Source organism: Gallus gallus, chromosome 6 (genome assembly GCF_016699485.2).
Source record: "Gallus gallus isolate bGalGal1 chromosome 6, bGalGal1.mat.broiler.GRCg7b, whole genome shotgun sequence".
Lineage (NCBI taxonomy): Eukaryota > Metazoa > Chordata > Aves > Galliformes > Phasianidae > Gallus > Gallus gallus.
Window position 1 is genome coordinate 35,988,980 of NC_052537.1, and position 25,533 is coordinate 36,014,512.

The window sequence follows — 25,533 nt, forward strand, 5'->3', positions numbered from 1 at the left end:
GATGGGCGCTTTGGAGGTGGGTGCTCTTCATACGTCTTTTCTGACTCCATAAACATGCCCTGGGTCATCAGTTGGTTCAGGTAACCGGTGTGTAGTAAACTGCTTTATTTTAAACTTTATCTCTGAGGCTTAGGAGATCAACTGCAGTTTTAAATGCTCCTCTCACTCAAAGGTTGTTTGCTTTGGCTACCTGCAAAAAAGGTGGAGGGGAGAGGTGATACTGGGGCCATCCCTACTTCCTACGTGTCCTGCCTGAAGTCTGAAGTACCACTAAAAGTATATCATGTACGAGCTGCAGCTCTGACATAGCATTACCTTCAGCTTGGTAGCTGTACTGCAGAGGTTCTGCACACCCTGCACTATGTGAAACTTATGTTAAATTTACAAAAATTTGTAAATTTGTTTAACCATGGAAATCGAATCAGTTCATTCCTCCACTGAGCCCTACAAACAAGCTTTCTAGGTAGAGTGGAGGGTGGGGTGGAGGCAGTTACAAGTTATGGGCAGTGACATGAACTCTTCTGAAAATTTTAGCATCTGATCTCTGTGTTATTTAAAATCTAACCATGTTTTTTTGCATTACTGCTTACATAAGAGCTCTGTTAGGATAGTATATAGAGCAACGAAAGGCTTTCACAAAGCTCAGTAACATCGTAATTTAATATGGAGAGTCCTTAAGGGGTTAAAATGAATTTTATGAAAAGAGATTATAGGATCTTTATCACATGTTGTTTATCTGATCAACAGTTAACAATTTAAGACAGCATTATTCTAGTAAAAAGAAGATTTGTTTCAGATACTGACATAAACATCCCCTCATAATAGTGGCTTTTCATTTACTGCATTGCAACGTACCATAAGCTTAAAGACACAGCAGCTTCTTTGTGTGTCTCAATAATGCCTGTCCAGAGTGATGTCAGTCAATTTTTGACCTATACAGTCTGATGTTATTCTCAGCACTCATATAATAGTTTTTTTTTTCTTTAAATGAGTAAAGAGTATGCCAATAAAATCTTCAAGAGCTATCATGTTCCTTTATGGTGTCTTCCTCTGGAGGAACGAGGTAGGTTACCTGCCTGGATGTTTCGGGAAGTGCGTTAAGATGTTTCCTCTGGGTTCTACTAGCTCTTGCTGGTTTTTCCGTTTTGGTTTGGTTTTTTTATTTTTTGCATATCATTGGGTAGTTAGAGGATCACTTCTCTGTTGCTGACTTTCCAAATGCTCTTGTAATTTCCTGTTCCAGATGAATGAATACATACGAACACCAAAACTTTTAACAGAAGTTGAAAAAAAGTACATTCATGAAGTGGCATCCTGGTAAGAGCAAGGTCAGAGTTGAGCCTCCATTATAGCACTTCGGAGTCCCATAGAATAGCACTCAGAAAGCAGATGAAGGGATTGTGCACCTGTTTGTGCTTCTTGGAAATCACTCCTCCAATGTAGAAAGGGCCAGGCTGACCAGGAAGCACCCACGGCCACAAGTGCAGAGGCACCATGGCTCCCTGTGGGTGTGGAGTGGTGGCAGAGTAGAGCATGCTGGCACTCTGAAGTGGCATGCAATAATGTACCCAGACAGAGAGGCTTTCTGCCTTCCTGCAAGAAAAGTGGGGAGTGCCCAGAGAAGCTGTGGCTGCCTCAGCCCTGGAAGTGCTGAAGGCCAGGTTGGATGGTGCCCTGGGTAGTCTGATCTCATGGTATGGGAGGTTGGAACAAGATGTTCATTAAGATTCCTTCCAAACCAAACCTTTCTGTGATCCCATGAGATCAGTATTGTGAAGGAAAGACTTCTTCCTGAGCCTATTCTAATGCAATGGAACTTTTCAGCATCTGCTATTCAGACATCAGTCGTGCACAAACCAAATTCTGTCCGTGCAGTGAAGTTTAGGCATGCTAAGCTGTGGCCATTGGAAGGTTTTCATTGCCTGCCATTGAGGCCAGTGATGCCCAACACACGTACAGTGGAATGATACCAGCATGTAGTCCTTAGGTAAGTAGAAGTTTTTAGTTTACTGCCCAACTTCACTAAAAAGATTTTTCTTACAGAAAAGTCTGGTGTAGGTTACAGTACCGTTGCTAATAGTTACGTTAAACTCCTGTCTTCTAGCAAGGTTTTGAGTGGCATTTATGCCACCTTGCTTTCATAGAGACAGTAAAGAAATATATATGTTCGATTAATCTTGTGGAAATCATTATGTTTATGTACTGAAATTTCTGGATTACTTTCGTTTGTAGAATTCTAACATGTCCCTGAAAATTTGAACAGTTTACATTTTGGATGCATTTTCGGCTGAATAGAGTGTAGCTCTAGTACCATCATTAAGATTGCAGAAGTACAAACTTAACCTGGGTAGATTCAAACTTTTGTGTGAACCTTTTATGTCTCCCTTACTGTTCTGTGTTTTTTGAGTGATGTGGTCCTGGTGGCACTGCCTTGAGCTGCCCGTAGAGGCACATCTTCTGATGTAGCTTCCACTGCTGTTCTCTGTCCTTCAGTGTGAGCCATACACCTACCACAGAAGATAGCATCATGCAACTCAGTCATTACTAGCCCAAAGTCAAGTATGTGCTAAATATTTGAGTGACAGAAATTGGCCTTAATTAAGCCAAAGTTCCAATGTATACCAGACGTTTAAATTAGAGATTGCTAAGGTGGGATGGAAATCTGTTTTTTCTTTCTGTTTTTGGGGTATTTTACGTTATCTAAAATGAATACGGATGGTAATTGCCAATCTGGTAGCTTTTATTGATTTAATTCAAGAGGCAGCTTCACTTCCACCTTTTGCACGCACTTACCTTAAAATATATGCATTATGAAGACTGCAGTACAACGTCTTTGGAAAATCAATATCAGGACAGAATTCTGTTGTGCAAATACTGACTGCAAAGTAATTCTAGAAAACAATGACAAATAATAGAAGCTGGGATAGACAACATTATGGCTGCACTTCTGTTGTAGTTAGGCTCTACAGAAGTCCCAAACAGCTTCCTGATATTGCATATTGCATATGCTTCAGCAAATAGTTTGAATTGACCCTCTTGCTGTCAGAATGTGTTAAAAACCTGCACCCATTGAAATAAAAGACTATTTTTACCAGTTATTTCTGTGCAGTTGACTATTTTGCTTGATTTTTTTGCCAGTAACTGCTGCCATTACATTTGTTCCGGCTTCTGATAATTTCCTTAGAACTAAAATAAAATTTGCATCGAAACCTGTGATGTTACAGTATTTAAACTGAGCGGCTCTGCTCCTCATTTACTGTGGTTTTGTAATGGTAATTTTAAAATCCGTTAATGCTGGCAGCTGAATTTCCTACACATCGATTATCTTTCAAAGAAGTTAAAGGATGTCTTTCAGGAAGTAAAACATGTTACAGTTAGTTCAGGTAATACTTGCTGCCTAGTTGATCCTATTCTGAAATCAAATTGTTAGAGACAGTTCAGTACTGCAGTGTACAACCAATGCCACATTTTTAACATTCATCAAGAAAAGATCTTTTAAATGCCATTCAAAACCCTAACTTTTTGATTTTGTTGCTTTGCTATCTATGAAGATAGCCCAAAAGTCTAGAATAACGTGAGTATCCTCTACATAAATGTGAGCATTTTTTATCACCTGTCATTTTCTTTCCTTTAGTTGGGAGATGCATTTTCTATGACTTCTAGAGCAGTATCATTCATTTGCTATGTTTAACCAGGTTCCATTTAGAAAGTAGAATAAAAAAAAAAACAATTTGGGAGTTGTATTACATATGCTTGATGAAACAGAACGTGGTGTTTCAGAAATAGTGGATGTTTTCTGTATGTATTTTTGCTCAACATGCTTAAAGAAACAGTAGAAAGTGCTGAGCACATGAAGATAATGAAGCATGATCAGAATAGTCTATTAGTAAGTGAGGATGACTTTAGCTAATAGAATCTTCAGCCTGTGGACTATAATGCTGACTGCAAATAAACTGGAGTACCAGCAACTTTGCAGAACGCTGCGAGAGGAATAGATTCATAATTGTAGCCAAGGGTACAAGAAGAAGGGAGGGGAGCATTGAGTAAGGTTCTCGTTAATTTGAAAGCTCGTTAGCTAGACATTAATTTCAGGCAAACTAGTTGAAGAGATGTTAGTGATCAAAGAACTGAAAGATATAATGCAGTCAGAAATTATGCCTGACCAAGAAAGTTTGTAACGCAACTAACAAGTTGGGTGGAAATGATAATGAAGTGATGATATGGCAAAGCAGGTTTGTTGAAAACATTATTTAACTTTGTGTTTGGCTCTGTTTGCATGCATGGGAGCACTGAAGAGACAACAGTAGTAAGAAGAGTACAGATGGACTTACTGAAGGCAAACAGGTCCACTGACAGCACCATCCTTAGATCTAATAAAAAAAAAAGATAACACTAACTGTGAATTTGATTTCACATGCGGTTGCAGAGCTGGTGTAATGATTTCCATCAAATATCTTCAATCCATGTACTTAAAAAACATGATTAATCATGAGATGACAGTAAGGGACTCTGCCCTGGGCCAGGCCTGAATGCCAAAGAGGAATTATTTTTGCAGGTAGCATAAAGTTCGCTGTACAAACCTTGGACTTGTATTACATGAACTAGATCTGCCCTGGCTGTTGGACCAGAGGTGGTTTCCCGGGAGTTTGTTGTTAGAAAACTGTGGTCTCCACAGTCTTCTGTGTTTATAGCAGTGATCCTAATCCTATCCTAGGTAACATTTAGAATGTGGTAGCAGAAAATTTCAAATGAAAAATCATGCGTGAGAAATCAGCCACGAGTGATTAACGAGAGGTTCCTGTCCTGGAATGGCTGAGGAATTGATGGATACTCCGTGTCCTACAAAGAGCTGATGTCTTTCTGAAGATTTGTTTTGATCAAAGAGATGCAGTTTGCTTCAGACCAGAAAGAAATCGGTGCAGTGTAGTGGTCTGTAATTTGTATAATTAGACAAGAGAAAGGCACGGTCGCTTTTGGCTGAAGATTTGACTAATAATATCTTCAAACTTGCTAAGCAGACTTGGATACCTTCTGTCTCAGACATCCTTTTCATTAAATTATTTCTACTGGTTTTGTGTTGCTGATGTACCATTTGTTTATTTCTTTATCATATGTATCTGATTGATGCTAATAACTAACAAGTTAAATCTGCACCTGACTCCAGACAGCTGATGGAGCATTTATTTCAGTTATCCACTATGGTTTTGTTGCAGACAATTAATAGGTAAAATCTATGCAAATGTGCAGAGTTCAAGTGAGGGCTATCCTGAGCAGGACTTAAGCTATGCACCCGCCTTTGTGCCAATTTTTTCAGTTTTTTCTCCTGTAATGAATACATGTATTTTGTGCATTGGAGCATGGCACCAGCCCTTTTGGATGGCAGACTCTTCAAGAAAGAGGAAGAGAGTTTTAATCACAAAAGCAGAAACTTCAGTCAGAGAAGTGATTCTACACTTTGTTTCGTTGGTAAATGGTGTATATTGGCTTTTGTGAAACAGAACCCGAGTCCGATTCAGGGCAGCGCTTCGTAGATCCTTTACGTGGGTCTTTTTGAGTCTGAAATAGTGCACATGAAAGGAGGAGATTGGACATAATTTGTCCGAAGAGGTAGTCTAAGATTTTTTCCTATCAAGATTCTTTCAGCATATTCCTCTTTGTTGAGCTGTAAGCAGCTTTTAAAATAATAGCATTAGCCTACATTTCAGGACTTCACTGGGTGTTCCCAGCTAAGGTGATTAGTTACAAGAAACAAAAATACGTGCTTTGTAGCCTTTTAATGGATATGGGAGACTTGTAAACTAAGATGAGATTTGAGCAATTTGTAGATTTCAAAATGAGCTGTAGAGTTCATTGAAAAGAGAAAAATGCATCATTGAAATTCATGGTGCCACTTCTTCTTTGCCGAGATTTATCATTGAAAGCCATATTGCCTTCCCTTTGCCTTTATTTAAAGCTCTTCAATACATTGTTTTTGAGGACCATTTCTTTTACAAGCTTTTCCTTTCAGCTTGTTCAGGGTATCAGGTCCTACGAACATCTGTTTGTAGCTAAAATCAGCCAGGACCCGGACTGTATCCTGCCTCCCCGCTCCCTTTTGTTCCCAAAGGCTATTGTTTCCGATTTCATGCTATCAGAGGGGCTGCATGTTTTCCTGTGTGAAGTTGTCAGAGAGATAAAAGCACAGGAGCAGGGTCACATTTCGAGGGATGGGCATGAAAAATTGGTAAAATGTATCTTGAAGGCCACCCACAAGACTTGCATGAAGAAATTCAGAAATGGAGAGCAGAATTTTAATTTTAAAACTATGCAAATTGCAGAGTAGAAGAAATAGTGGTGAAATAAGCATTGAACTGGCAGAGATTGCTCAGTCACATGAATGCCTAACTTAACTCTTGAGTTGAATCTTGACTCTTGAGGCTCCAACTCAGCTTTCCTAAAGAGATAATACCGTCAATACAGTGTTTTCTTGTCTCTTTTCAGGATTGGAATGAAGATTGAAAATAAGTGTTACACTATCAGTCACCATTATAAATGCACTGCGGAAAATAGAAACCTTACTGAAGGTGTCTACTTGCCCAAAATTATCAAGATGCTACCAGGCCTGCAAAGGTTAAAATAAGGATGATAATGATGGATGGACAACAAGGAATAGTGAGCTTCATTAACTTAATGGAATACATTGTTGGGAAAGAAAGTGCGGTACTGTGTTTGTAACTGTGGCTGTGGATTACGGTGCTGTGCACCGTGATCCGCAGAACATGGAGATGCTTTGGGCTCGTGAATTCCAGAAGTGGCACCCTAGTTTTAACCATTGCAGAACTGGGTCAGTCAGTGGCAGGAGTTAGGCAGTTAAGCGTGAGGCTGGTTCAGAGGTTTAATCGAGCGTCCTCTCACAGTTGGCCATTAACACATCAGTAAGAGTTCATATGCATCTCTCTGAAAGCAGTGAGAAGCCAAGAGGCAGTTCTGATCAACCTTAACATGGTATCAGTAAAACTAATGTCTTGCTGGTTCGTGTATCACATGGTTGTGATTGCTTTCATCTAGATATTGACTAGATATAAATAAAGGAAATGGTTTTAATAGTATTGTTCCAGGTCAGTGATTTAATAAAATGGTTGCTTTTATTTTAGGAACTCGTAATGACCGTTTTGTTAAAGTGTGCAGCAACAAAGCAGATGAGATACGGGAGCTGTATTTTTTCCATCCCTTATCTATCATTTTTCCCAAATGATAGATAATGGATACCACCCAAGGCATTAGCTTACTGCCATACGGCTTCCAATTTAGTGAATTATGTACAGCATACAAGCCAGTGTTTTGCTGGAATTTTAGGGGAATTTATTTTTTCCTGTGGCTTTTATCAAAGATGAAGTCAGATGTTTTTCTTAAATGCAGAAATGATTTGCAGTTTCATATACAACGCAAAATGGGTTTTTGTTGAATTTAGCAACACTGGCCTTGGAAATGTGGGGGACAGTAATGCAGAGATTATATTTCTGTGTATTTCAGGAGAAAAAAAAGAGCTAAGTGTGTTTTAAAGGTGCAGTAATGGCTGAATTTATAGCCTTTCAGTAATGTTTTTGGAGATGAATGTGTTTATAAATAGAAAAAGAAGAAAGCAACAGGTTAAGAAAACTGCCAAGTGTTTAGCAGTTCTGTAGGTGGGCGTAATGAAGAGAGTGCCGCATATGTTTAGCTGTGAGTATCACCGATCGTTTACCCCTCGTGTTAGCTGCCAGCAGCTCAGGCTGGGCTCCTGGTCCTACTTCAGGAGCCACTGCTGGGCCAGGTTCTGTGCGGGTGTCCTGGTGCTGAGTGCCCTCCCTGGGGCTGCAGGGCTGCGTCCCACCTGCCAGGCTGCTGCTGGGTTAGCAAGGGCTGCCCTGAGGGCTGCGTAGCCCCAGCCCAGCAGAGCATGCAGCCCAGCCTGGGCGGTGCGTGTCAGGAGGCAGCTCTGCAGAAGTCATACAGGCATCATTTTGGTTTTAGGGGGAAGAGCGATTATACCTTTATTATTTGTCAGCATGCTGACAAACACACTGCTATGTCTCACACTGCATCAGGGGTTTTGGAGAGGAATTTCAGTGTTAGTTGTGAGCACTGCTGGTAACGTCCCTTTCTGGTCCGATGAGTACGCATGCTTTCTGATATCGTAGTGTGCTGATACCAGCAGTCTTTGCCTGTTTGATTTGGGATGGGTAATGGTGAGAATGGGCTTTGTCTCAAAAGGAAGAAGAGTAAAAATGAATAGCACATCTTAACATCCAGTACTATATCTCCCTCTTTTTTCTGACTGAAGGGAGTGAGAAAGGCCTCTCCAGAGGAAATAAAGAAGAAGTTATTACAGCTCTCACTTCTTGTGGCGTATGAAAAAGCTTTCTGTATGTTAAACAGTCTTGTGGACATCTGGCAAGATTGGTTTTAATCTGCTGACTAAAAAGTCAGGATTAAATCTTGCTTTACTCCTCTTTGTACTGCAGTCAGTAAAGTGACAGAGCTGCACTGAAACAATGGCACTACTTATTCCACCCAATATGCCATGTGGTAGATCGCCCCTTTTTCAGCACCACTTCTCCGCAAAGACAATGCAGCATCTGGTGGGGTTTTCCTGTGTCCAAGATATTTTTTGTCAGTAATTTCACTCAGCCGGCCTGCTTAGCTCTCCCCTGGTGCTACTTTTTGAGATGGGGTTTGCCAAACTCAGTGGCAAGAGGTCAGGAGGCCAAAGTGATGAATTTTTATGTGCCTGTTCCTTGTGTTTCTGCTCAGTCATGATTCTTTGCGCGCTGTACTGCCTCTGAAAGGGAGCCACAGCCAGCAATTTGTCCTCCTGGGCCACAGAGAATGGGGCGGCAGATGAGTTAAAGCAGCATGTATGACTCGGGACAGAGACGCACACAAATGTTGTCTTATGGCAGAACAGAACACTCCTGTCACCATTCAGTGCAAGAGGTGCTGGGGAGATTTGTGGCCTGTTGGCTTTCGATCAAGTGACAAATGAATTTAACAGCACTTAAAGACACAGTGAAAAGAACAGCACTTCTCCAACCTGCCACAGCTGTTAGCCTCAGAATTATGTCACGCTACCACTTTTGATCCTGCGTTATTCCTTCTGTCTGTATAATTGAGATCTCTGTTTATTTCTCCTCTTCTGCTTTAAGGAAAAGCATTCTGCATGTGTTTCAGAGATTCTATATGTCATGCTACCTGATCATTTGCCCAGTTGGGCCCCATCCCCTCCCAATGGACCTGTGACCCACAGAACAGGACCAAGGAAGCTACGTTTCAGACAGAGCATTCTGTCCTCTCTCAGTGATGCTCTCAGCACCCAGAGCTGTCAATGAGCCAGGGACCTGCATTTGCTGCTGCTTTGAATTCCTCTGCAGCCCCAGCCAGTGGCATGAAGTTGCTCTTCCTCCATATCCTTCTCTCTATCTGATCAGTTGTGTCCCTCCTCTTGGTCCGGGGCTGCAGTGTGATTTGCTCTTGTTCAGCAGCTGAGGTTGGACCCATTTGGTGGGGAGATTGTCCCTGAGAGAATTCTGAATATCGTCGCAATGCATGAACCTTCATTTGTACACCAGCAGAAATGACACCAAAGAGGTTGCAAAGCTACCATGCAGTGAAGAAGCACGACACGGCCATCCTCGTCCGTCTGCTCCGAGCTGCTCGAACGTAACTGGCTAAAAAGGGTCACTGGAACTTAGTCTGCTGGATTCATCTTTCATTTCTAAAGTGAATAAAGGAGTAAGTGGTGTGGAACCAGACAGGGAACAGATCCAGTGAGAAGGGAATGAGATATGGCAAGGTGAAAGAGAATCAAGTCAGGGAGGCTAGGTAGAAAGAGAAGGGCCAAAAGTGCCGTGAGGCAGCAGTACCTGTGTCACACCAGCAAGGCACCACCTGATCAGCCAAGTTCTTCTCTCACTGTAACACTGAGCAGCGCATTCCAGTTATTAACAGTGAAGTTCAATTTCCATTTGAAAAATCTGTTCAGATGTCCATCTCGGTCATCCTGAGGTGCAGGCAGCCCAGGGCACACTGCAGCCCTGTGCTGCCACTGTCCTTCTCCAGGTCTCCAAACCAGTCTTTGTTTAAGGGCTGGGCTGTTTCTGATGTTGTAGATGGTAGGAAGATAAAACAATGCTTCGTACTTCTCTGTGATTCTCACTTGGTGTTTAGAAGTATCTAGTGGCTGGCTAATAGCATATGGATTTCAGGCAGTTTGGTAATTTGATTTCAGAATCACCCAACACTTCACGTTTTAAAAGTCCGCTCCAGATTCTGATTCTGAGAATAAGCTCAGTAGAACTCAAGCACAAAGGTACCATCGAACAGTGGATTGAGTGTATGTCATAGACTGCATAGATGGTAGCTGCTGTGTACATGTGCTTTTTGGAAGCCAAATATTCTCTCTTCAGTGGCTAAGCCTTGATCTTGAGCCATGTCACATTATTGATTTTGTCCAAAATACCCCATTAATTTAAAGGGCAAATTTGCTCCAGAAATTGCTTTTTTTAAGCAATGATTATTGGTGGAACAGTGCACTGTGTGGGAGAGTTTCTGAGGCATGCTGCTTGTTCCAAATGAGACAGTGTGGAACGCCCTGCTGTACAACTGTGGCGCGGAGGCTGCAGCCCAGCAGCATGCTCTCGTCTGTCCCCAGCAGGCTGTGACAGTAAGCATGCTCCTTGCAAGGCTGGAAAGGATAAAGCTGGCAGTCTCCAGTTACTTGGAACTCGGCAGTGGCCAGGATTCCTTCAAGTGAGACAGGAAACGCCATAGAATTTTGCTGGGTGCTGACTTTAATTTTTGCTACTTTGTTTCTTACGGCTATAGGAAACAATTAAATATGGAAGTAGTAGAAACAATAACACCATCAACACAAACAAAGGAAAATGTTAGCACTCGGAGGGGATTGGAAGGCACAGAGGAGCAGATGGGGTTTGCAGGCTATTTTGCTTTTAAAATGAAAAGAAATAGAAAGCTCTTCATTTCAGGGTTAGATAAGAGCAAGCTTAGCTACAAGGAGAGAATCTGTCTCTTACCTCATTTCTCCCCATTTGAGAGGGAATTTTACATTTCTCTACAGAAACAGATTTAGATCACAGAATCTGTGTGCTTCATTGAAATCTTTGCTTAATGGAAGCAATGCATGCAATCCTCTGCCTGGTGAGTGGGGTAAAAAATGGGTAAGAATTGGAGGGTTGTCCAACATGGAATGTTTTGGGGTGGTACTCCTGCTTGGCCAAAAATGGCTGAAGCAGTGGGAGAGAAGTAATAGAGTAATGTGTGAATAAATTCCAGAAAGTTCACAGATGATGGGACAGGGCAACGTACTTGATTTCCATAGGAGCAGTTGACTGTCCCAGTTCCTGGAAAAAGCGAATCATTGTCTTAGAGAGCTCCCGCAGGACAGTGCTCAGTGTGATGTAATGATGCTGCACAACCAGGAAATGAACAGGAGGAGGAAAGGGGCTTCTCTGGTAGACCACTGCAAAGTTCCAAGTTTTCACTGAATTTGCAACTTCTTATCTGTGTCAACAAGTGAATTTAAACTGACAGCCTAGCAGGCAGGGAAGATGGATGACACATGGCCCTCATTTCACCATTGCTTGCAGAGTACCAACAGAGATTTGTATTCCTGATGTATGCAGGTGACAAAGAACTCAGAGTAAATTGTTTGTGAACTGATGTGCAGATGCTTATCTGAACCCAGATATTGAGATCACAGTCAGGAAAATGAAATGAGAACCAGGAAAGCGGGAACCTGACCAGAAGGAGTTGGGTAGAGAAAACTGGAGGCTGACCACCGTGACAGGGAATGCATGTGGTGGAAAGGAGTGCTAGCCTGGTTTTTGAATTCTTAGAGATACACCTGACTGAAAAAGAAAGTAGAAAGGAAAAAAAAAGGAATGTGTTTAATGCAAATATATATATATACATATATGTATATCATATAATACCAGTATTTAAAGAATAGTTACAAAATGAGAGACTGTGTCATGTGCAGAAATGTTCAGGACAGAGCACCACAAAGTGTCTAACGAAAGACTCTTTCCTGTTTGAAAGTCTGGAGTGTAGAAGATTTCATGGAGAAAAATTTAAGAGCGTAAAAAAGTGTTCTCTCTTTCTCTTTGGACTTATGTAGATGAGTAAGTGGTAAGCCAGGATCCGTATCTGAAATGTTTTAATTGAGTCAGCACGTACAGAGTAACACCTAGCTGAGCAGACTGCTTGGTGTCAGAAGGAAATCACGTTTAGAAGAGTTACATAACCAAAATGAGGCAAGTGAGATTCAAATGTGGGAGGGTTATAAATTCAGCACAGTGTGTAAGTAGTAAAGTTGGTTTATGGTAAGTATCTAACGAACTGCACTGTGTTACTGCTAGCCATGTTGCAAATGCCAAGGGGCATTTTTCTCAAACGCAGTCAGAAGTGTATGTCCCACTATGGAAAAGATGCTGGAAGGCACTGTTACGTGGTCCTGTCTCCAGGGACAGAGCTTTAACGGCACACAGTTGGGTGTTCAGCATTTCCTTCAAGATATGCAATCTCTGAGAGTCATAGCAGCAGAGGCTTTTGTCCTGAACTCAGATTCTCCTCTAATCAATTTTAAAGAGGCATCATTGCCACCAGCTGTGGGCACAGGGCAGTGCTCCGGGAAGTGGGGCACAGCCAGGGTGGTGAGCATGGGGCACAGAGCTGGCATGCTGGTGATGGGCACAGGACATGGAGCTGGCAGTGGACACGGGGCAGTCACCCTGCTGAGCACACAGCCACATGCACGGCTGGATACAGGCTGTGCCATTAAGCTGAGGCCTCTCAGTCTGTCCAGTGCAGTATCTTGAAAACTAGCGGAAATGGGTTTGCATTGCCTACTGCTACACTTTGATATCATTGTCATGAATTATCTACAGTTTTGCACAAGAAAATGCATGTAATTATGAACTCCAGACACGTAGTTTGAAATTGAGCCCAAAGAAGTGCCAGCCGTTCCCAGCAGGGGTCATTTGTTTTAAGGACACAGGAGGTTTTGGAAGCATGAAGACAGTAGGGTCTTAGTGCTGAGCCTTTTTTGTCACAGACACCACACAAAGTGGTATTTTCTAACCAAAGTATCTCCTTGCATAATGATCCTACAGTGAAGGGCAGAGTTCTGCTGTAGGCCTTGAGCAGCTCCTGGGCTGGGCTTCCTCAGGTGGCAGCGCTGGGGCTGCTGTGAGGTGCCTGTGAGATTAGATCAGACCCAAAGCAAATGCCAGCAGCACTGTAGTGTAACTTGCACTGACTTGCCATCAAATCAAATCATGAGCTAATGTACATGTGTGCTGCACAAGTGACATTCTAAGGGGAGACGGAGCAGTGCAGGAAGGTCTCGTGCCCCGTCCCACCTGGTGCCTGCACCATGCCTGGGCGCAGCTCACTGCAGTGCCGCTATACATAGTGAGCCATTTTCCACGTTAGTACTTAATGCTGCTTCTCATTAATAATTGTTCATAGCTGACCTTTATTCAGCAAATGTGTATCTCACTGCTGAGTAAAATTCCTACTCCTGGAAGCTTATCCATGTAAAAAGCATAGAAACTTTGAGATGCCATTGATATTTCCATATAGTTCATATTAACACGAGTGAAACTACAGTTGAAGGGATATTTTTTTCCCATAAAAACAACTGTCAGTTCTCTTAAATGGGATTTTATCACTGTGCACGAGGGAATTTAGCTGTGTAATTGCCCTTCTGCTTACTGCAGTGTGTGGGTGAAGGCCTCTGCGTGGTTCTGGAACATCAGCTGCAATAGGTCTCCAGTGGCAGAGTTTAAAGAATACAGCAGTAACTGTCCTGCAGCAGGGCCCGTGTCTTTCATTGGCTGAGAAAGGTGTATTTAACACGTGGAAGTTTTAATTCTCTTACTCCACATGACCTGATGAATTTACTTCACGAATTTTCCGGGGTATATTTCCAGTGCCCCAGAAATCACACCCGCCTTCCCAAGGGCAGGAGGAGCCCAGACAGACAGATGTTCCTGTTATTACAAAAGTAGCACTTCTTTTACCTCAATGTCTGTTTCAAATGCAGTCTGCATCCAGATAATAATGAAAAAGCACTTGATTATCCTAATTGAATAAATTCCAGGTTGATGTTACTTTTTGAGCAGCATTTCATTTTGTAATCGATTATACATTTTCCTCTGACATTCTCCATCGTGCCAGAGTGCCTGGAGTATTTTAAATGTTCTGGATTTGGTTCTCACGTGTTCAGGACTTCAGTGAGCTGGCTCAGGTCGGCCTTCGGGCCGTTCTTCTGTCTTGGTACTTCTTAGCAAAGACGTTTTGATCCATGCAGCTTATTAGAAATCGCGACTGTGACGATTGCTGAACTTCTTCATTGCACAGGAAAAACATGTGTTCTGCTTTTTAATAAGAGTTCAAAGTAATAAGGTCTAGAAGAGCATTCAGGTTGTCAGGAAAAATAACACACGTTTTTAGATTCGGTAGACAAAGGCAGTTGCGAAGTTGGGGTCTGAATGTGCTTGAATGCCTCCTCCTCTGTTTTTCACAGCCGTTCTGCTGCTGTAGTTACAGGCGTGCAGTACCTGCGAGAGCGGGGCTGCGGGGTGGGCCGCCAGCTGCCGTTCTCAACGTGGTGCAGCTCACAGGGAGCAGTGCTGTGGTTCACAGCTGCTCAGCGTTTCACACGTAGGCAATATAAAACGCTGTTAGATAATACGTGATGGATTACATAATAGTGTGTCTTTATATCATGTATTTAATTGTGTTTTAATGTCTTTTTCACTTGAAAATGTAAATGTACAGAAATACAACCTTAAACATTTTCTTGCGTTGTGTGTATACAGCAGGAGATGTTGAGGGTTTATACTGTAAAATAAAGGGCTTCCAGTTTCTGAGGGCTGCACAATTTAGACGAAATTGTAGATTTGTTTTTGTATTAAAAACTTTCCTTCCTGACTTTTCCTCATAGTACATATTGGTTATGTCCTCCGGCAGCTACCAGAAATGGCAGTGCTTTACGGCTCAAGGCAGACAGATTACTGCAAAGGTTTATTGTAAAGATGCTCTGAGAGCTCGACCTGCGGGGTCTGTGCGTGTAGAGCTGCGGGCAGCCCGGCTGTGTCTGGGAGCGCGGAGATCCCTCCGCTCTGGGCTCTCAGCGACAAACTTTCCTCCAAATTTTGTTGTAAAAATAATAATTTAAAAGGAAAAGAAAAAAAAAAAAAGATAGCTCGTGTGGAGGGGTTTTGATGTCTGATTTCCCATATTCTAACCTTGCAAAAGAGCACCTTTGAAGGAATACCGAAAAAAGAAACTGCGCATTTTCATCGCGTTTTGGTTTTCTTTACCGGCAACAAAACGTCCCTTCATAAGCAGCCCCGTCTCAAAAGGCGCATGTTCCCCCGAGTTTTCTGCTTGGGTGACTACGACTTTGTAGGAACTGAAAGGAGGAGGAAAAAAGGAACGCTCCGGCTTGTATAAGAAATGAACCTTTGCCCAATCACTTTTTGTCCGTGAATAAGGTAACTTTTTGTGCATGTGAAATTTGAAAGCAATAAGATATGTGGGTCCTTTCTCTTTATTGGTTCTCAAGAGTCGATCGCGGGTTTTTTCTTTTCGAGCAAGCCTGAAGTTCTGAGATAAAGCAGCTCAGAAAAAAAATGTTCTCAAGCAGATGCCTTTAAGAGACAGAAATCATGAATTTCTTGAATCGCAACCACTCCGGGGGTGGCTACAATGACTTTTTGACAGTGACAGTAACTCTGCCTTGTCTTTTCGAGCCCTTCTTTGGCCCATTCACTCTGGAAAGCTGCTTAAGGGCACTTAAGCGCATTAGCATTTGGATGCTCGGGGACCGTATTGACCCTCATTTGGAAAGTTTAAATGAGTGAAAGATGGAGCGATTTGTTAGGGCTTTAGAAACCAGCTTTAGAGAGCGGCGGGTTTTCCGCTTTGGTTTGTTCGGGTGCTTGTTCTAATCTGGTGCGCTGTTTAAAGGCGACCAGACTGATTTGTGACACATGAGCCCAAAGCGCTATTTTTTTAGTCTTGACCCGATTAGCTAATCTGTGCTCTGCATTTCAATGGCGGTATCGAAGGGCCTGCGCGTTGGGAATGGCTCGCTGCTGGATTACCTCATCGGGAGCCGCCTGCGGACGCAGATGGCAAAACATTAATTACGTGTAGAAACGGAGAGAACGGGGCTGAAGGTAAACGGCGGCGATGGGAGGGAAGAGAAGAGCGCGGTTGGTTGCAGCACCGTCCGGAAGCGCTGCGGGGTTCTGCTGCGCGGGGGGGGCTGCGCGGGGCAGCCCAGGCCGTGCTGAGGGGACGCACGTGCTGCCGCCGGTGAAAGCTGCGATTTGCCGTGCGTGTGCGGGCAGTGCGGCAGCTGGGCTCGCCAGATTGTGGTGGTACAACTTGGAGCTGGATGTTCGTAGTCCACGGATCGCCCGTCTGGGAGGGAAACGGTCGCGAACAGCCTTGTAGGCGAGGACGTGCTGTGTTCAGTGAGGTGGGGGTCAGCACTTGTTCAGTTGGCAGAGCCGAAGGAAAAGGCTGAGAGGTGCATTTCGTCCTTACTGCATCACACTCAGGTTACTGTCCTTTAAAAATGAAGTCACTCAGTTTTTCCCTTCTTGTTTGTGCTGTGGGAACACAGGGGCCCCTTTATCCACGATCATTTTAATGCCTTTTTTTTTTTTTTTTTTTTTTTCCAAATGAGAAGAAAAGGTTTTCATGCCGAGTTTCCACTCTTACCACTGGAAACCTGAGCTGAGATCTGGGTTGTTTGGAAGCATGAGGACTTCTTAAAAATAGGTGCCTGACAGCTCTTTCAAATAAATTCTTACTGGGGAACTACGAAGGAAGCTGTTGTTGTAAGCAGGATGCTCTGTCTGATGGATGCTGCGCTTGGAATAATGAAGCACAGTAGTTGGGTGTATGTTGTTGTGGGAAAGAAGTGTGCGGTGGAATGTGAAATTTCCCACTAACAGAAATCCTATTTATTTTGTAAGAGAATATTATGCAAAATAACATCTATTATGTTATTAAATAACAGTCTATTCTCTGACCGTTATTACAAAGAATGGAACCGACAGAGCAGGGAAGGCACCTGTTTCCTTGTTGACTGAATTCTTGAGCACGCTCTTGGTAAGAACTTCCAGCAAAATAATCCTTTATTCAGAAAGATCATCTTTACCAATATCCTTATCCTGTGCATAGATACTGTGAGCTCCTGGAGGCTAGACTATGGCAAGGGAAACTGAGCTGCTTCCCACGAGTAAGTGCCCATCTTGGCCATTTTCTCCCTGTCTTCGAGTAATAATTAGATGTACACAGCTCCCCTTTTGTCTTCTGCTTTGAGCTTCCCAGCAGCCCAGACAAATGGGTCAGAGTAGCACCACACACCATCTGGTAGCGTTGCCCATGCTGGATAACTTCATGTAGTGAAGACTGCATACCCCACAGTTATGACATAGTCTCTCTCTGCATTTTAAAGCACTTAGTTACAAAAATATGGGTTCTGTGAATCTAAAGCATGTTTTTAAGTTAAATACATGCCTAACTACTTTGCTGAGGTTCCAGGCTTTCACCTGTCACAACAAAGCAGAGCACACCCTGCATGCAGCCAGCCCTCTGGGTCCCCTATCCTTGCCATTACAGCTGGGCCACAGCTTGGCCAGTTGCACAGGATCCAGGGCCTGACACCTCTGAGATTCATACCGTGAGTCTAAGGAAGTGTTAACTTACAGTACATGTTGGACACACAGTCCTCAAAATACCTAGAGTGGTGATATTGTTTCTTATTTAAAACAGTGGTGCATGTGCAATTTGCTATCCAGAATGAACTTTGAACGTTACTGTCAGATTGTTAAATATTCCTGGGGTTTTTTTATTATTCTTGGGGCATTCATTCATAATGCAGAGGTTTTGGCCAATGGGTTAAGCTGCAGGACTGTAGTGCCAAGGTGCTCATCAGCTTTTAGAAATATGGTACATAAACAAATAGTACTGTAGAGTCGTCGACTGTAGGAAATGGCTTTTGAGAATGTTGACAAGTCGTGTGTGATGCAGTGTCAGACCTGTGGGAGAACCTGCATGTGCAGCAGTAAGCCAGATGAGTATGTTTTATTTCATTGATACTGTCTTATATTGTCTGTCTCTCTCCAAACAGTAAATCAGATTCTTGTTTTAAACCCATCATAAATGAGAATCAGTTAAATTAGCAGTGCTTTGACTTTGGACCTTCAGCAAATCATGCTTTCGGATGGGCATTGGATCTGCACTTGAAGATACATGGATTGATCACGTTCAGCAAGATATGGCCTCACCTTTTGTTTAAATGAGCTTCCCCTTCTCCCTTTGTGTTTCCTATTAGACGCTATGTGCGAAGGCTACCATGCAGACTGTCCGGGCAGCTGACACAAATGAAGTAGTCAAGCTAATATTTCGTGAATCCGATAATGACCGAAAGGTAAACAACGCAATGCCCTCTGTACCTCCTGGGTAAATAGAAACACTGTTGAATGTTCACTTTCTTTTCTGCAGAGCATGAATATAGTTGTTTCAAACTGTTAATTTAAAGGGAGGGGAGGGATCTGTATTGTCACACCTAATGCTCAGTTAATTGGATTTTTCTAACTGATTGCCAGTCAACTAAATGGGCAAGCTGACAAGCAGCTTTAGACACTTAGAGGCGCTGTATTGAGGGCTGCGTGTATCCAAAAGGGTTCCTGAGTTTTTCTGACCTTTCTCGTCTATTTTTTTTAGGTTATGCTACAATTAGAAAAGAAGCTTTTTGACTATTTTAATCAAGATGTTTTTAGAGATAATAATGGCACTGCGGTAAGTTCATTACTGTTGAAGGAATAAGTTGAAAACTCATAAAAATTGCGTTTCTATCAACCCTTACCAAGCCTTACCCTTATTAGTCCTCCTGTGTCCAGAATGAGAAGAGAGAATTCACCCAGTTTGGTCACTGCTCCAACTTTCTTGCACAGTACAGCTTCTTAACTTTGGTATCTATTTGTTTACCTTCTTTTTCATAGGAAAAAATAAGTGAATGAAGTATACATGCTAGTTCCCCTGTTGTCTCTGTCCTCTATTTCGTATTTCTTCAGATATGCTGTTTCTTTACTGGTTCTTCATTGTGCACTTCCTGAAAACTTATGAAAAGCCTTTAATGTAAAACTGCACTGAAAATACCTGTGTCTTCTGAGAATATGGAATGAGTATATGAAAGAGTAATGACATGTATGAATAAATGAAATAGAAAGCTCAAACCCTGCAGCAGATCAGCACTGTTGAGGCAGTCATATGGGGCTTAATAAGGGAAAGCAGACAGGGAGCACTAACCTTTTGATGTGTAATGAGGACTACATTCTTTCTGTAGAGAGTGGTTTTTTATCATCTTCAAGGTTATTTTACTTTAAAATGTAGCCGCTTCACTTTGGAAAATCTCTATATGGCTGCTTGTAGTATTCTCAATTTCATCAAAGCTTCCTAGGAGTTACGTATCTAGTGGAAAAACATGAAGCATCCAGAACAGAAAAAACAGAATGTTAAGCACAGACAGTGTGCTGATCAGGAATGTACATGCTGCATGTGGGAGCCTTATTGTGGATTTCGTTGGCCTGACACTCTGCTTGTGCAAACTGGCCCACCTTCACTGATTCCAGAACTAAGCTCCTTGTTTCATATCTAGGTCTGCATATGCATGCAGAAACTAATGGCATTCACATGTTAATATTCTGAGCTATACCAGAAGGGCAGGCAATGCCAAACAAGCAAAACCTTCAGAAAACTCGGTGTTCCTGTGGAGACTGTGTGTGTCGAAGCAATTTGTGCAGGCTGACAAGTTAGCTAAGCTTCCCCATCCTTCCCCAGGGTGCCCAAATTTTGTCTTCCTTCCCCACACCCAAAATGAAAGAAGACATAAGATTAAGCTTTTGTGTTGCAGCTCCATGGAGTGTCCTCCAACTCTGGTGTTTGCCAGACTGTACCAATTCACAGTATGCACACTGACATGGTGTGTTGCTATGTTTTGTGTAGGGATATACGCAGCACCCTTGACTCTCCCATCTCTCTCTTCCTCTACCTACAGTGTATCTTCTTGCTGCTCGTAGAGAAGCAGGTTGTTTGGAGGGCTGTCTGCAGAGATACAGGGCAAGGAAGACAGCTGAAGCCCTTTTACTTGCCCTCTCTGATTATAAGTTTACTTATACCTAGATGGTTAATTCCGTATGAAAATCCGATATCTCACTCATTTCCTGGAGTCAGAACAGTTGGATGAGACTGACTCATTAAGAAAATGATGTTTCTTATTTAAGAATATGTTAACACTTGTTGACATCCACCCTACTTATTAGGGCTGCTGTCCCCACTCACAGCTCATCTTTCAGCTGCAGCACATAATCACCACAGAAAATACCTGTATGGGCAAGATATCTTACAAACACAGCTACTGTCAGAAAAATTTGTTGGTTTCTTTCTCTCTCTCTCTCTCTCTTTTTTTCTTTTCTTGTAATTTTAGAAGATGAAAACATCTTTGGGGAATACATAACAATTGTGTTTTTTTAGTGACGAAGTAGCTTTTAATAAAAAGTAATAACACTAATCCCAATTTCTGTTTCCATAGATAAATATATATTTTTCCTCTGTATTTGTTACTATTATTATCTTCTGGCTTTCTTTTAGACAATTCAAAATGTTTGTAATTTTAATTTTTTTTACCCAGTACATTTTTGAAGCTGAACAAAGCTGTTCGTGTTGCTGCCATTTGCCACATCCCCAGTGGCATTTCAGATGATTGCTGGCTGGCTTTACGTATATATGAATGCAGTGTGGAAAGGCATAAGCAGAATCCCACTTAAGCACATTCCCTTTCTAAATCAGCAGTCATTTCATTCATGCATCAAGAAGGGGGAAATCTTCCAGATCAAACATGGAAGGAAAAGATAAACGATATAATGAGCCATTGGAGATAATCTAATCTTCATGGTCTAGTTAAACACACAGCACCATGATCACTAAAAACAAACTACCTATCTAAAAGGATAAATGTCTCTGTGCCGAATTCAACCCAAAAAATCCATCGCATCCTTCATCAACCGCCGGTCTTGTACCAGCCTGACAGAAATTTAATTCAAGCTGGCTCCTGAAAATAATTATTGTATTTTAAGAGTAGTAATCATTGGTCGGGACATGATTGAATGTGTCCATGCCTATTGACTTTTTCTATGATTTATAGCTTTGTTTAGTCGATATTCCCATCGAAATTGTATAATTAATTATAAGTGGGGCTGTCAGGTCTGCAGGATGGAGTGCCCTGATGAGTATTTGGGAAGATTAAATTTTCCTTAGCTGTACCAATGCAAGGCTTGGGAATTTTCACAGTGCTATGGCTGTTGGATAAAGATGTTTTCTGTGTGTTTAGCAACTGCTTTAGCTCAAAATCCATTGATTTTTCTGATTTTTTTTTTTATTTTTTCTATCAGTGTGGTGTCTCTTCAGTAACAGTGCAATGCTTAGAGATGTGACAAGAGCTGACAAATATTTATTATCAACAGGCTACTTTATCATCGTCCATACAGTTATTCCTTCTTTTTTACATTATAATTGACAAAAAGAATCTTAAGTTGTATTTACGAAAATGAATATTTTTATGAAAAATCTGGTATAGATACAAATGATCTGTTCAACAGAAATTCCATTCGAAACTCATGCAGTCATCTGTGAGGTCTGATTTTTCCAGACATCTGTAGCCTATTCCAAAGTTATCTTAGCAATTATCTGTATGTATTACCTCAAAGCACAATGACCATTTTGTATCATTTTATTTCAAAAAAGAACGCCCATGAGTTGTGGGCAAAGAAATGAGTCTTACCTGACCGGGGCTGGTTGCTTATACCTTTCAAGAGGCAGCAGATCCTAGCTGGGAGCAGTGCCCATATCCATGCCACACCTTTTCTGTGCACCCATTCCTCACCCCAAGGAGCTCCCACACATGGGAGGACATGAGGAATGCCTAAGATTTCTGCATAGACATCCTGAGCGGTTCTGCAGGGCTTTTCACTATCTCTAGCCTTATGCTGACCCACCAGTGTGTCACTCACACAAAACTGGAGTGTAGTTTTGGATTTTCCAGCTCTTAAGTGAACGAAGTTATCATACCGATGGCTCCAGGAAGGTAGCAACATGCAGGGAGTCCTCAAATAAATCTACGCTATTACCATATGTTTTTCAAATTTCTTAATCGTTGATTATAAATCAAGCTATAGCTATTTTTGTTTTCTTTTGTTTTCAAAAAATCTTGTACTTGAGCATTCCTTTTTAATTTAAAATATTCTAAAGGAAATCAAGGCAGGAATAATCTTTAAATGAAAAAAAATGATAATTGTGTTACTGTTTTGTACAGAAGAACCGTGAGTTCTGGGATGCGCTAAAAAGAGTGTGGCCAGCAGGTTGAGAGAAGTGATCCTTCTCTTCTACTCTGCCTTGGTGAGGCCACATTTAGAATGCTGTATCCAGTTCTGGGCTCCCCAGTTCAAAAAAGACAGGGATCTCCTAGAAGTGGTCCAGCAGAGGAGCCATGAAAATGAAGGGCCTGAAGCATCTCCGGTATGTGGAAGGTCTGAGTAACCTGTTCAGCCTGGGGATAAGAAGACTGAGGGGGATCTGAAAAATGTTTATAAATATCTAAAGGGAAATGGGAGGCAATTGGATGGGGCCAGGCTCTTATCGGTGGTTTGTAGTGATAGAACAAGGAGCAGTGGCCTAAAACATGAACATAGGAAGTTCTGTACAAACATGCGGAAGAACTTCTTTATGGTAAGGGTGACAGAGCACTGAAACAGATTGCCCATAGAGCTTGTAGAGTCTCATTATATGGAGATATTCAAGTCCCAGCTCGATGCCTACCTGTGTGACCTGTTGTGGGGTATCTGCTTTAGCAGGGAGTTGCACTCGATGATTTCTTGAGGTCCCTTCCATCCCCTGCAATTCTGTGATTCTGTGAGTTAAATGCTGTGTCTTCAGCAGTCAGTTAAATAAATACTGAGTAAGAACTTAGAACCTCTTAATGGCTGCGGGAGAATGATTAAATCATTAGGAATCATTTTATAATCTTTAATCACAATCAGAAATGAGAAATGGGTCATACATTCATATATTTCATATTAAACATATTAAAGAATCAATCTATATGGAAACTAACTTATTTTCCTCGAGATTTTGATCATTACTTTGCAGTGAAAGTGATCAATTAATTTATTTTCTTAAGAGTTAGACCAGATGTTATTTCCACTAAAGTCACAATCTGCTTTGTCTGTTGATATACATGGAACCTGGTGATTAATTACGTAGCTGTGCTTACTCTGATATTCCCTGCTTCCTTCTTGCTCCTGGGCAGGTGGCTTGTTCTCTGATGATGGCTTCCGCTCTGACAGGGATGCCTGCCTTGGCAGTCCTTTATGCCAGCTGCTTCCCTGCCTCTGTTACCTGGAGGTGCAAGAAGTTAGTCTGAAGCTGCCCATGCTCCTGTATCTCCTGAGTAGTCAGGTAGTTCAAGGGACACTGTTGTTCTTACCAACATTAATTCCAAAACAGATTAGGATCATAGAATCACAGATTCAAGATAATTGTGCAGAAAAGCACAGTGATCTCCAGACTACATATATGGAAGTGGTTCCATTTCTTACCTTATTTGTTCTTATGATGAGGAAAAAAAAAAAAAAAAAAAACAAAGGGTTTCATGTTGTTCTTGTTGGTCAGATATCCTTCAGTAATCCTGAAGAGTAGATTTCTGTGGTGAGTACCATCTTTATTCAGTGTCTGTTCTGAACAACAAAATCAGTCTTTGAGGGTAGATTCCTTTTATTCTGTGTGTCTGTTTAGTTTTGACTGATATGATACGATATGGGAAGAAAATTGCAATCTGCTATAAAAATGGATTGAGTTATAAAGGTCTTGTTCTCCCCATGCCAAATAATGATTTAAAGTGATCTGTTATTATGCTAATTAGCTTAGGGGTGTTTTTGCAAGTGTTTGAGGCAAACATATTTTTAGATGATGAGTAATTTCTTTGTGTTTTTTATTTTAATATTCTTGAGAGATCTGATAGGATATAGGCAGTGAGAAGAAAAGGTTAGTCCATGAGGGACCTTTATTAAGCTTTTTGTGAGAATATGTGTGCTCATGAAGGTTAAGGATCTGGCATCACTGAAAATGTATTAATCAACAGACAAGATATAGCACAATGCACTCTTCTCAATGGCCTTGGCTCTGACCCTTTTAAAGATAATGGGAATACTGTCCACTAAGAACTAGATTAGGACGATCAAGTGCATTTCATCAGGGTTTGACTTGAACCATGATCCCAGAGGTGAAAAGGCAGAGGTTTATCCACTGAGCCAACCAGCCCCTGTCCAGATAAAATCTTGAATATGATGTATAAGGGCAAATTAGGATAAAGGAAGGAAATTGATTGCTTAGGATCGTTGTTCCCTCGGACTGATCATAAAGAAATCCTATGCTTCCTGAAACTGCCTTTTATTTAAGTCATCTGAGATGTCTGATTTCATAAAAATAATGCTCTCCTCCTTTGCCCAGGAAACAGTATCCCCATGCTTGTAATTGCATTTGCTCAAGGTAGTGCTTAGTTGACACGCAGATTGGATACACCACAGAGAGACTGGGAATAGCATCTATAAATTATTCTTACTAACAAACATACATGTAAATCCAGACTACAAGTGTGAGTCAGACTGCATGTGCTGGGTTGGCTGGCTGGGGGTACCCACCACCTACCCTGGCCATGACCAGTGCTTCCACTCAGGCAGAGCTTCTGAAGGAAGAAGCACCCGTGCAGACCATGGTCTGCGGGAGGTGTGTGGACCTTTCTTCTGGAGCAGAGGTGAGTGGTAAACTTGCCTATGTAAGATGTGCCCAGGTGGAATACTTCCTCTGACAGTTGACTGACCTGCAGGAGACAGACAAAAAGCTGTGTGCTATCTGGGAAGCAGAGATAGAGTGGGTCAGCCAGACTTACTTGCAGCCTGCATTGAATCCACAGTCCGGGGCCAAACAGGCGCAAACTCTCCCACTGGCGTATCCAGTTGGAGGGGAAACAAACAGTGATGAGAAATGGCAAATTGCCACAAAAAAGACTGACAAGAGGAAAAAGTCTGCCTTGAATTCTGAGGTCCCTCTGCAGAACCACTTCATGGTTCTCCAGGCTGAGAGGGAAGAAGAAACAATAACAGGTAAATCATCTTAATAGAGTAAGGCAGCCAGACGTGCTCCTTATTGCATAACAACTGCTGCAGCTTAGAAGAAGCAACACATGATAGTGGTGGTTCCCTTCTGAGGAGTGCAGAGGCACTCATTTGTCACCCTGGACCACTATCTAGAGAGGTTTGCTGCTTGCCAGGGGCCTGCATCAAGGACTTAACAGAGGCTGCCAGACCTTGTATGTCCCCCAGACTACTATCCTGCTGGTGTTGTTTCATGTAGGCA

General features: G+C 42.0%; 1 protein-coding gene across 10 annotated transcripts in view; it reads left to right on the forward strand.

Moving 5' to 3' along the window:
- INPP5A (inositol polyphosphate-5-phosphatase A) overlaps window positions 1–25,533 on the forward strand; it is a 230,852-nt gene that overhangs the window by 175,337 nt on the left and 29,982 nt on the right. For all 10 annotated transcript variants that reach the window (XM_040703146.2, XM_015289008.4, XM_046943201.1 and 7 more), the window contains exons 10-11: window positions 18,398–18,493; window positions 18,790–18,864. In XM_040703146.2, the coding sequence (XP_040559080.1) occupies window positions 18,398–18,493; window positions 18,790–18,864 (171 nt within the window). The remainder of the gene's footprint in view (window positions 1–18,397; window positions 18,494–18,789; window positions 18,865–25,533) is intronic.